Below are 12,403 nucleotides of genomic sequence, written 5' to 3'. Positions count from 1 at the left end.
GGCACCCCTAACTATCTGGCTGACTAGAGTTGAAAATGTGCAAACAAGGAAACAAACAAAGCCACCGGTGTTTCTGTGAATGCCCCCAGTATTTGGAATGTCATCTCTGGCTGTAAAAACCAGGATCGTCCCAAATCAGCTTTAATTTTGGAAAGTGCTCAAGACAGTCATCTTAAAAGAGCACAGAATCATGAGTAACAGTCCATCTCTGCTCTCAGAACCCAGCTTTCACTTCATTCACATTTTGACTGTATCTTAGCCTATGTAACTGTACAGATCTCCACTGCCATTTGGCTAGGTTTGCGCTATAGAAACACCACAGACGTACATGTATGTATATTTTTCTTTCCTATCAGTCTACCAGTTGTTAATCGATTACGGGATTACTGGAGGGAGACCATTCATTTTGAATAGCATTTGGCTGAAAACATTACAATTATACAGTCAATGTATTTTCCTTTTTTTATGAATAAAAAGCTCTGTCACTTAAAAAATGAGCAGTCGTTTCATTTTGCCATGCAAATATTCCTATTATAGTGGTCATATGTTTCCCAATTTTGTAAGATCCAAAAAGTCTATCACTTGACAAGTAAGCATTTGTTTATGTAACCAGTTTTTAAAAGTGTAGATTTGTGATTCCTCTATTGTCATTGTGACTGACTTTCTTTTCTTGGCAATTTAGATGCATGGGAAAAAAATCTTGAAAATGCTGCAGAGCATTTTTAGTTGGCTGCCGCTTGCTACTCTTATTGACCAGAAAGTCTTGATATTGCATGGAGGGCTGTCAGATACCACCGACTTGGATTTGCTGGCCAAAATTGAAAGACACAAGGTACAGCAGATATTTTATCTCCTTCAACATTCACAAATAGCATGATCCTCAATCTGATGTACATAATCTTGACTTGGTGTCAAAGCATATATATGCCCTCATTACAAGGTCCTCTGTAATTATAACAGGGTTAGTAAATGGAGTTCCTACCCCACTGGAATTATGAGAGCCACTGTAACTCTGGTCTTTCACCCAGTAAAATAATGGGGAGATTGGGAATAACCTTCGGTGTCCTCAGTAGTTCCTCATTTGTCAAGGGGTTATTGTTGGAAATGGTAATCAGGCCATGGAGAAGGCAGTCAAGATGGCGGGTGCAAGCTAAAGGCGCTCAGTCCTTGCACCCTTGAATCCTACTAAGTCCTCAAAGAAACTAAACCAAAGCCATCTCCATGGCAATGCAAAGCAGGGCCCTGGCACCTGTGATACAAGTGGCTGCCCGCCGGTTTATTACTGGTGGAAGCTGAAGCAGCTGAGGAGGGGTCGAGAAATGGAGCTGAACAGTGGTCTGTGGCACAGGTCCGGGTGAGTGGCAGAGAAGCTTAGCATGAGGCCCTCAGGCTGAGTGGAATTTGGGACAACTCTATTCCCCACTCACCCACTGAAGAATCATTAAGAAAGGATGTGTGCCAGGTCAGAGGAAGACAGTGAGCCCATATCTGTCTTGGAACATATGGAAGGAAGCGGTCAGACCGCCGTCGAGTTTATTCGTCAACAATATTCTTTCTCAGTTCCAGGAAAACAAGGCAACAATATTAGATAAGTAAAAGGCCCAGTACACTTCTAATGAAACCCCGAGGCTGGTCGCTTGATCATGAGACTCTGGGTTGGCCCACCCTGTCTGCATGTGCTTTTCCCCCTTACCCATGGGTTACCCACATGGCACTTGGCTTCTGCGTGGAACGACTTGGTGGAGGGCCCTCCTAATATTACACATCTACACAGGGGGATTGACGACCTAGGTCCTTGAAGCAGTCAAGGAATGGGGGCCTGGGACTGAGCGGTTGGTGGGATGGCCATTCACAGCATGGTGACTAGCACTAGGTTGTTGCAAGTAAAAATAAATGCCTAAAATGCTGTGAACTTCTGCCTATAATAATATGGCAGTAGGTCCTAATCTCTGACCAAACCACTTTTTTCCAGGTCTAAATTGAACCGACCCAACTGGGTAGATACCAATATCCTTCCTGACGCCGCGCACCAAACTGCTAGGCGAAAACGGTAAACCTGGTAACCCTATTCCAATTTTATTCATTCAAACCTGTTATTCGCAAAGTGTATGATAAAATTACCTTCTTATAGGCATCGGCTACTTCGGAACCTGAATGCCAACTGAAGTGCTTAAAGCCACGTCCAGCCCACCGTGCCTCGCTCGTGGTAATCAGAAATTCTTACTTTAAGGTTAAAATCACATCCTTGTCGACCTTCTGGCCAACACTCCCCCACCTTGTCTTTTGTTCGCACCAAACCCCAGATATCACGTCACCGAGCACTTCTTTTAACGAGCAAAAGCGGAATGTCCTACTCGGTCAATTTCACACTCCAAATACGAGCACATATCCATCCATGCCCTTTGGAACAAGCAACTGCATGTGCACGTGTTGCACCCTGCATGAAAAGAGTGGCTACTGACTAGTTGTGTAACGAATTGATGTTAGAATTTTCATTTCCCCTTTTTTCCTCCCTGTTTAAACCCTACAGGCTCACTCGACCAATCAGGCAAAGCTCACTTTAGTCCTGAAGATGATCCCACTATTTTTGGAGATAGGGATCGAAACGTTTGTCGACTGTTTTGCAGTACTGCTCGTTTTATGATTTGCAATTTTCATGGCAGTTACTGTGGGTTTTGTGCTTATTCAAAAATTGTTTGCATTGTATTATAAGCCACCCTGCTCTCCTTGTTTGCCTGTTAATTCTTTCTCTTTTTCCCCTGTATTGTCTGCCTCTGACTAGGTACAGGCTTGTGCCCAGTTACTCATGTGCGACTTGTTTCGCTCTATTCTGTTTATACTTAAAAATTGATTTCCAAAATAAACGCTTCTAGGTCCGGCTGGACACTGAAGAAGGAAAAACACAGCCTTTATCTCGAGCCTGTGCAAATTATTTCTTTAAATATCACTAAAACCTAGGACCTTTGTAAAATAAAAATATATAATAATATGGCAGTTTAAACTACAAGTAAAAGCCTGTCACACAGGTCCCAGAGGCTGGGTCTGTCGTTTGTGTGCTTATGCCCCTTGCGCATTGAACCTGGATGGAGATCAACCACAGAAAATAAGTGGGTAAAAGACACAGCCAGAAGTTCATCCTATGGAGCCTTGAGATCTCTTCTCCTCTGGTGTGGTGTGCTTGGTATTGACTGTGAGGGGGGTGATCTCAATAGACACTAAATTGCACCAGAAGCAGTTAAGTGCCTGGCCCTGTTGCTTGGGCTAGATTTCCATCCACGTAAGAGTTCTGGGCTGTTGAGGTGCTATGCATGAGACAAATCCTTGAGATGCCTTTGTCTTTAGCCTCCTGTCTGTGGTACAGTGAAAGTGAGTCCCTCCTGCTTTCCCCCTCCAGGATATTCAGCCAGATGTGCAAAGCTTCCATTCCTGGCTGCCATCCCAGTTGATATGAGGCATTGAGCTCCTTGACACCTGAAGAAAACAGTAGAATTTAGGATTTGATTGGTGGGGTAGACAAGACATGGAGGCCATCCACCCTTAAACAATGTCATAACCCTGGTAGCTCATGCCTGTGTTAGGGATGGTGAAGAATATGTTCAAACATATTATCAACCAGGCAAAACTTGAAAGGTTCACACATTCAAGGAATGCTGCTGGATTCCTAGGACTGCCTCAGACACACTCTTTCCCAGGTAAAAAACAGCGGGTATTCTCTCCTGTACAGACATACCTTATAAGTCATTAAAACTCCCAGTGATGTCCTGCACCCAACATTGGCAAGGTAATTCTTGAAGTTGCACTGTTGAGACAGGACCTAAGAAACATAGACTAGAGGGTGAAAGAGGCTGAAGGTCATGTATCTCAACTAGAACACACAATCTAACAGATCAAGACCTCATATGGTGGCTGACGACCTCATCCAGACATGAAGAGTTAAGTGTAGGATACAGATAGCCAGGCTAGGTGCAAAACTCTCCAGTCAAAGGAGGGGAATTATACTGAGCAGTTCCTAGGGCATTGGATTAGAGGTTTCATACCCATGGACTGCTGTAAACATGCTTTATTATAGTGTATTTATTGTTTCAAATCTTCCATCGGGCCACCTCCAGAACTATGATCACTAGAATTCTCAGTTACTAAAGATCTGGAAGAGATCATGCAGACAGCTAGGAGATAACTTCCAATTCAATTTTAATCACGTAAGATGTTTCCGGACTAGCACACCTCCAGCATAATTCTTCTGAAGAGGTAAAACAAAAGCTTCAAATTGTCGACCAATGCCACACATTGTTCTACCTTTTTAAGTTAAATTTACTCTTCCAATCAAAATCCTTTTTCTTTGAGACTCCAAAGGCCACTAGAGAATGGGTGACTGAGAGATAAGATCTGACCCACACCAACAGTCTCTTAAGATTTGCACTTTTGGGGACCCACAACGGCTCTGCAACCCAAGGCTCAGAAGACAAGTGCATGGAGGAGATATAAAAATAATAATAAGGGAGTTTTATAAAGCGCGCGGTTACGCTCAACTAGCGTGTCCCTGCGCTAAGACAGACAAAACTCATACAGGCAGGCCACAGAGTCTACAGAAGCAGAGTTCAGAGGACTCACATGAAAAAACACACTCTGAGACAAACTAAGGGGCATATTATCAACATATAGCGATATTTATCGCTAAGTAGGGTTAGCGGCAATTTTTTTATCGCCGCGCATCACAGCGTTTTATAGCTGAGATAACGTGCTATTAGCAACGTTTATCTCAAAAACGATAAAATTCCCGGCGATAGCGGCAAAATCCGTGAATATCGCTGGGAATACAGCGATATTCACGAATTATCGCTAACAGTGTTAGCCATTATATCCACCTCCCATTGGATATAATGGCTAAGAACTGGTCTGAGCAGGTGTTAGTTTTTGGAGATATTCGCGCTTAGCGCGAATATTTCCATCGCTGCGCCTGTGTTGCTAATAGGCGATAGCGATGTAAGCGACTGCTTTCAGTGGCTAACAGGTTGGGTACGCCCACTTTGCATGTCATTAGCGATAAATATCGCTAACATGCAAAGCGGGCCCCAAACCGCTCGCTATAGCCTATAAGCTGTCGCTAACTGCTGTTAGCGACAGCTTGCTAATAGGGCGATAGAATTATCACTGCTTAGAGGCCAAAACGGCCGCTAAAGTGGCCAAAATTGCCTATCGCCCCCCCTTGATAATATGCCCCTTAATGCCTTAACTGACACAAAGGATAACCAAAGGTCCACTAAAAGACTTCAGCAAGCATTTAGGACTTTTCGTCTGGGGAGGAAGCTGTTGCACAGACTAATCTATCCATGGCCCGCCAACGCAATGGCAAAAAACACATGGCAAGTTACAGCAGCTAGGGCCCTATTAATGAAGAAAGTACAAGCTGGAACACCAACCCCCCAAACAACCAGTGCAGCTGGCACTGAGAGCACCAAGAGTGCCTCCAATGATGAGGGGGTCACTTGCGGCATGGCATGCTCACCATGCTCCCCCATGCTTACATCTACAGTGATGTGAAGCAATAACATAAGGAGCAATTATAACGTGCAGTTTATCAGCTCCCAGGAAGAAAACCTTGATAGACGACCTTGTCAAGAAGAAACGACCTCAGCCTCATAACCCTGATCTAAGCCAACAATGGGACCCTGTTGACCTTACAGAGGACCTTGCAACTGGGGCTAGCCCAATGAAAGATGCAATATTGCTTATAGCCCCGCTCCCTGAATAAAACTGCAAATACAACTCAGTTCTTCCCCGGTGGAGGGGAGACAATACAATTATTGACATTTTCTCAGACAGCCTCTCCAACAGTATGCTGGTGGAGATCGACCTCCCAACTCAGGCAGTGGTAAATGATCTATGGTCACTAGTACATATGGGAAGCCCAGGCCAAAGTGGGGTGGAATGTGTTTATTAATTAGCAGGCTATAGGATGTTCCAACAACCATCTCAAAAATAGGAAGTGTATCAGGAAAACAGTCCAAACAATGCTAGTTTCTTCACTCTGCGTCCAGGAAGCTTTCTTCTCCCAGGAATTCTTATCCTTCTGTTGAGCAATCTTCCCATTCCAAAACAAAAGGGGAAGTGTAGAGGCAGTGATAAAATCACCCTCCTAAAAAATCTTGTATAAACAAAGAGATTCTATCAACGTGTAGTGGTTTTATTTTTATTTTTGTTTATTTCCGTGGTGCAGCTCTCTCTTAAACAGTGGAAAGATGAGAGCATTTATGTGCTTTTTAAAATACCCCTCACACACTAAAAAAATCCAATAGTGTCATGCTTCATCATGGGGGTCTTCCCGTCCCTCTACGGGGCGGGGCGTGCTGCGACCAGCGGACTACGCGGGAGCACTGAATAATGGTGACAAAGGCTATGTGTTGGTGCAGAAGTGTCAGTGAAGTGTAGGGACCTAACTAGTGAAAGTGAGAAAAATGAAAAAGGTTAAAAGTTCCCTGGCTAGTAGAAAAAAATTATTTATTCGCTTCCCTAGCTGGGAATATTAAGGAGGGGGTTTTAACATGTTTCGTAGGCAGTCCCCTACTGCCTACTCAAATTGTGCTTTGTTTCTTTTTCCACTTTTCTTTACAGAGACCGCAATAGGTCAATATTTTTGACGAGACTAAGAGAAAATTATTATTTTTCTCCCCATAGTCCAAACTAGCAGCTTATTTTTGCTGACAGTTTGTAGGACAATAGGCTGACATTTTACAACCGAGCATTTCCCAGTAGGGACCACCATAAGGTCCTGATGAGTAGGCAGTAGGGGACTGCCTACGAAGCATGTTGACTAGGTAGCCAGCTAATTGCTCTACCACAAAACCCCCTTCTTAATATTCCCAGCTAGGGAAGCGAATAAATAATTTTTTTCTACTAGCCAGGGAACTTTTAACCTTTTTCATTTTTCTCACTTTCACTAGCTAGGTCCCTACACTTCACTGACACTTCTGCACCAACACATAGCCTTTGTCACCATTATTCAGTGCTCCCGCGTAGTCCGCTGGTCGCAGCACGCCCCGCCCCGTAGAGGGACGGGAAGACCCCCATGATGAAGCATGACACTATTGGATTTTTTTAGTGTGTGAGGGGTATTTTAAAAAGCACATAAATGCTCTTATCTTTCCACTGTTTAAGAGAGAGCTGCACCACGGAAATAAACAAAAATAAAAATAAAACCACTACACGTTGATAGAATCTCTTTGTTTATACGAGCAATCTTCCCATCCTGGTCCAACAGTCAAAGGAGGGGCCGGCGAGAGAAGTCGTCTCTCAAAAATAAAGAAAAAAAACATTTGTTTAGGCTGCCTCAAAATAAGCCCCTCACTGAGCTGCCACCTAATCACCCAGGGTATCAGTGGAAGTGCCCGTTATGTGATCAAAATAAAGATGTGCCTCAGTTATTTGTTCTCTGTCCACCACCTCCCAAAAGGGAGAATATTCAATAGAGACTCTTGCCTGGAGCCACGACGCTCTAGGATCATGGCAGAAGGAGTCTCACCTCCCTCTCCTCCTTTGGGATGGCAGGACCTGCCCGTGTTGCTACAAGGCGGTTTCTCTTATTTTTTGACTTCTGGTGGTGCGGTCTCTTCCTTCACTACTCCTTAGTGGTCCTGCAGGGCTCGATGTGCATATGAACTTCCGCTTCCTCAGAATTTGGGCACGCCCTCTCCACTCCGGCGTCTTCCTTGTTGTCTTCTCTTCTCGGTGTCACCCTGCCTCCTCCCCTGGTTTCTGGTGTGTTACCTGACACTTCAGGTTTTTCTGGGCTGTCACCATCCTTCTCACCATGGCTTACTACGGGAACCAGGTTGAGTGTCCCGCCCGCAGGAGTGGTGGGATTACAGGATCAGTTGGGAGATAGCCTTATAAATTCGACTATTAACACTGCGAGCACTCTTGCTAGCACCCCTTGTGTGCAAAACACCTGCTCTCTCAACATTGATTCTCAGCACCACATGACAACTGTTTCTCTGATAACACCAAGTACAATCACTTTGGTTGCTCAGATTCATATCTCCGGAGTGAAAAACAGACAGTGGCTTCCAATTGCAGGTCACCATTGGAGGTAACCTAAAGTCAAAAGAGACAGCTGGCACTGAGTGGCAACAGTGGGACCTGGCCTCTCTTCGTGCTTCCCACAGACCCGTCCTATGTATTGAGGGCCACAACGGTGCGACAACCAATGCAGATGTAGATGTCTAGCAGCAAAATCCCAAACCACCACCATCATAAGAACAAATGTTCATAGGGAGCTCAAGCGAACAGGAAAAGCCCATACACCATATCCTCCAAAGTCACAGTGAGCAAAGTAATCTACTGGCTTCAATTAATGCCACCTTAATTGCTACAATAAATGCCCTAACTTGCCAGTCAGATAATTTGGAATTGCCACTTGACCTAATACAAGCTGTAGCTACATCAATAGCCAAATGGAGTCCTAACTCAGCTCTCTGGAAGAGAGGGCACAAGGCGCTAGCTCAATTAGAAGAGACAACATCTTATGTGCTTCGTATGCCTGCCATCTGATAGCGGAAAAATGATGCACCCTGTCTGAGATCCTAAACTCAATGATACTGGACCTGAAACTTATTTTTGAATCTGTAGCAAAAAGTAGCTCTTTATTACTTCAGCAGCACACATTAATAGACATCGGGAATAGGTCCGGAGAGACAAGAGACAACTTTAAAAGCGATCAAAGGGGCAAAGCAGTGGCAACAATAGTCTTGCAATCCCGCAAGGCTGTACTATAACTGGACCAACTAACTAACTCTCCTGTTATTCAAGTGGAATATGCTTGCAAGGTAGCCCTTCAGCATTCCACAGCATCTGAACTGGAATCCGAAGAAACTGTTTCACTGAGAACCATTAACTTTAAAACGGACACAACAGAGAACCGATGGACCACAGCTCTCTTGAAGAGAACAAAAAAGGAGCATAATTCAGGCCAAAAACGAAACAGCTAAAGATTGACTCCTAACAACACTCAAATGATCAAAAGACATCTGACAACAAGTCCCCTAGTGTATATCCCATGTTCAAGGAAAGAGAGTTAGAGAAGAGTGAAGCTGAACTCAACCCCTAGGACCGGGGTCATTAGCGCACTCTTCTCTCGAACATGGAACTAGTTCCACTGTTGCCCAAAGCGCCTCAGCAACGCCTTCTGTACCTAGCCCTCATTTAGAGTTTGTACAACCACCACTCTCTAAAACTCGTGACCAGCTGGGAGAGCTGTCGCACTCCAGCACAGCTACACAAAAAAACAGAACCACATGGAAAGGCGACCTTGCTTGATAGACTCGGTGGAATTTCAACAGAACTAGATAAGGCTGCCCAAATCAGCAACTATTGCCCTTCCAGAAAATCCCCAGGAGACTTCAGGCAAAGAAAGCTGGTGTTCACAACACCATGTCCATCAAAGGGGAAGCACGACATTCTGAACCCTTCAAACTAATTACGATTGTTTCAGGCAATCCCAAATCTATTAAACATCTCCTCTGAAGACATTTTGAGTGTTGAGTTTAGAGTTGTGCTGGAGTGCAACAATGGCGGGAGAATTAACCATACTAACACTAAAATCGTCCTTATTGGCAGAAGTAATACTGGTGTGTAGGTTGATCTTTGAGTAATGAGGTATCATGATATCAAAAATTACAGCTCCGAGGTACCCAGCCCCACTGAAGCACGAAAACGAACTGTCACACTCTACAGCTCATTCATACAGTGCTTTAAGGGGTATTGGGCACTCGCAATATAACCTACCCCAAGGAAATATTAATATTAAATATATATTAAATGATAATAATAATAATAATAATAATAATAATAATAATAATAATAATAATAATAATATTAAATTAAATATTTGGCAATGTGTGCAATATAACCTACCCCAAGGAAATATGCATATAGCCTGGCCTTATTCAACCATAAGTGGCCAAACTTGGAGAGTTGCCAAAGAATCACCTAGGGGAAGCATATAACAGATTGGAGCTGAGTACTGCCTGCCCTGTCTAGTGTTCCTCAGAACTGCTCCTAGCATCAATTACTATGCCCCAAAAAGACATCAATATCTAAAGATACTGTCATGGAATGTTGACGCTGTCAAGACTATTAAAATCTTCATCTCCAAACTCACTCTTAATGAACGCTGATTTACTTTCCCTCCAAGAAACATGGTCAACAAGTTCAATAACCATCCCCGGCTTCTGCAGGATACATCAAGCTGCGCAACAAAAACAATAGTTTTGGGAGGCCTTTCTATATATCGCAATATTGGCTTGGAACTAAAAGTCAAAGAAATACCCACCCCAGATGAAATGGTACAACTGATTACACTAGACGGTCTTAAAGCAAAGGACTCTCGAATAAGGATGTTGCTGATTAATGTCTGTTTTAATTATTTCGGATCGGAGCAATCGGAAAGGTTGACTCAGCTATGTAACAAAGTAGACATAGTGCTATGTGACCATGTTAAGTATGACATAATAATCTGAGGGCACTTTAACCTGCATCCATTGGGAGCGACCCCGGTTGGTTGTCTGCCAACACACTCCCCAACTGACTTGCTCCAAAGTTTCCTAAATAAACATGGACACAAGTCCATTCAGCACATAGTTGAAAATTCACTAGTGCCACCAAAGTTTCCAAAAACATTTGAGGGAATAAGCACGTTTGATTACTTTTTCGCCTTAGCAAAAATCATCGAGCATTTGCAGAGCTTTGAAATCCTCTCATTACAAGGGAGCGACTGCCTCCCACTTTGCACAGTATTGAACCTCACCTTATCCAAGAGTGAATGCCAAATACTGTTGGGCACCTTACAAGGCGACAAAACTCTACACTAACCCAGAGAATTAAATGGGGTGTACTCTCCTTGGAAAAACCTATAATCTGGAAATCTGTTAATGGTCTGTCCCTTCCGAATCATAGTGGCAAACATCTGTTGGCCAACTGGGGGGGGCATTATTAAGGATATCAATTTAACTCTAGACTCTGTACTGGCTCCCAAGAGGTTCTCCATAAAACACTCTCAAAAGAACCAACTCATAATGGAAAGCAAGCTGAACATCCGCAGGTTGAGGAAATTAAAGCAAAAATACACAACCTGCAAACCAAGTGTGATCAGCACTCAAGACTGCGGGACTTAACAAAACAACATAAACCACTTGTCTGGTCTATAAAAAGTGAACAGAGGGACAAAGAATGTTTTCATATATACTCACTTATGGGTAAATGCTGTCAGGCTGACCTATAGAGATACATCAAATCAAAATGTGCCAGTAAACCACTAAAAAAAATGAAATCAACAAAACGTTGTGAACACAGCATGTTAAAAAGCTGTATGTAGCAGAAACATCACATGTTTCCTTGCAAAACACAATATGTATCCCAAAGGAGTCTTCAGTCAAGGAACCAATGTTCACAAATACCACTTTTCAAAGAATCCTGTGTAAAACTAGAGCAACAGGTGCTCTTGGCCCAAATGAGATACCACTCCAAGTTTTCAAAGTTGTCATTGACCTTTAGTGTACAATACTCTTCCCCCCGTACCACACATGCTCAGTGACCAGTCAAGTTCTAGAGAGCTGTAGGGGCTTAATTTTGCACCCAATATTCAAGAAGGGTGATAGGCAGAATCCAGCCACCTACTCCCTGATTACCCTATTAGATTTTGAAGCTAAGGCATATGATCCTGCCCTCTTATAGGAACTGGAGTGCTAGGTGGCAGCTAATTAAATTGTCCATTTTGTCAAAAGGGCTGCAGGCCAAGCAATTCAACCTCGGACAAGATAGTCGCACTCTCTTACTTAATTCACTAAGTGACCAGTCAGAAGTCATCCTCCCTCTATGCCTGTTTTGTTGATTACTCTGCGTTATTTACCTTGGTGGACAGGGGTAACTTATGGAGGAAACTTGGGTATCCCGAATATTTTGCTTATTGTGATATCTTTGTACTCCTCAACATAGGTGAGGGTTTAACTGTCCCAAATGGTAATAACAAAGAAAATCACCACGAATAATGGATTAAAGCAAGGCTGTTTCCATGCTCTCTTGCTATTTAATTTATGCAATGTGGACATGTCAGCGGCCCTAAAATACTCTGATCTTATCCCACCAAATATCAGAGATGCTAATATCATTATACTGCAATATGCTACCATCTGGCCCAAAGTAACCGCCTAGCACTTCGGTGTCAGCTGCTAATCTCAAGTCCTTTTTAGTGTATCAAATGTAATGTGATAATACTGTTTTAAAACTTTTTCTTAAAGGGGGCGTGGCTTGGACGGCAATGTGGACGGTCGTCTAGGTCCGTCAGCTCCGCATCCCTGAGGGGAAACTAACACGCCAAACCAGCCAAATCCAACAACAAAGCAGAGAAACA

At 43.4% G+C, this 12,403-nt stretch overlaps 1 protein-coding gene across 1 annotated transcript in view; it reads left to right on the top strand.

Moving 5' to 3' along the window:
• PPEF2 (protein phosphatase with EF-hand domain 2) overlaps positions 1-12,403 on the top strand; it is a 141,282-nt gene that overhangs the window by 35,050 nt on the left and 93,829 nt on the right. Inside the window, exon 10 of the mRNA XM_086949276.1 lies at positions 683-832. Coding sequence (XP_086805402.1) covers positions 683-832 — 150 coding nt within the window. The remainder of the gene's footprint in view (positions 1-682; positions 833-12,403) is intronic.

Source organism: Lissotriton vulgaris, unplaced genomic scaffold (assembly GCF_964263255.1).
Source record: "Lissotriton vulgaris unplaced genomic scaffold, aLisVul1.2 SCAFFOLD_1644, whole genome shotgun sequence".
Classification (NCBI taxonomy): domain Eukaryota; kingdom Metazoa; phylum Chordata; class Amphibia; order Caudata; family Salamandridae; genus Lissotriton; species Lissotriton vulgaris.
This window is presented reverse-complemented; position numbering and strand designations above follow the sequence as displayed.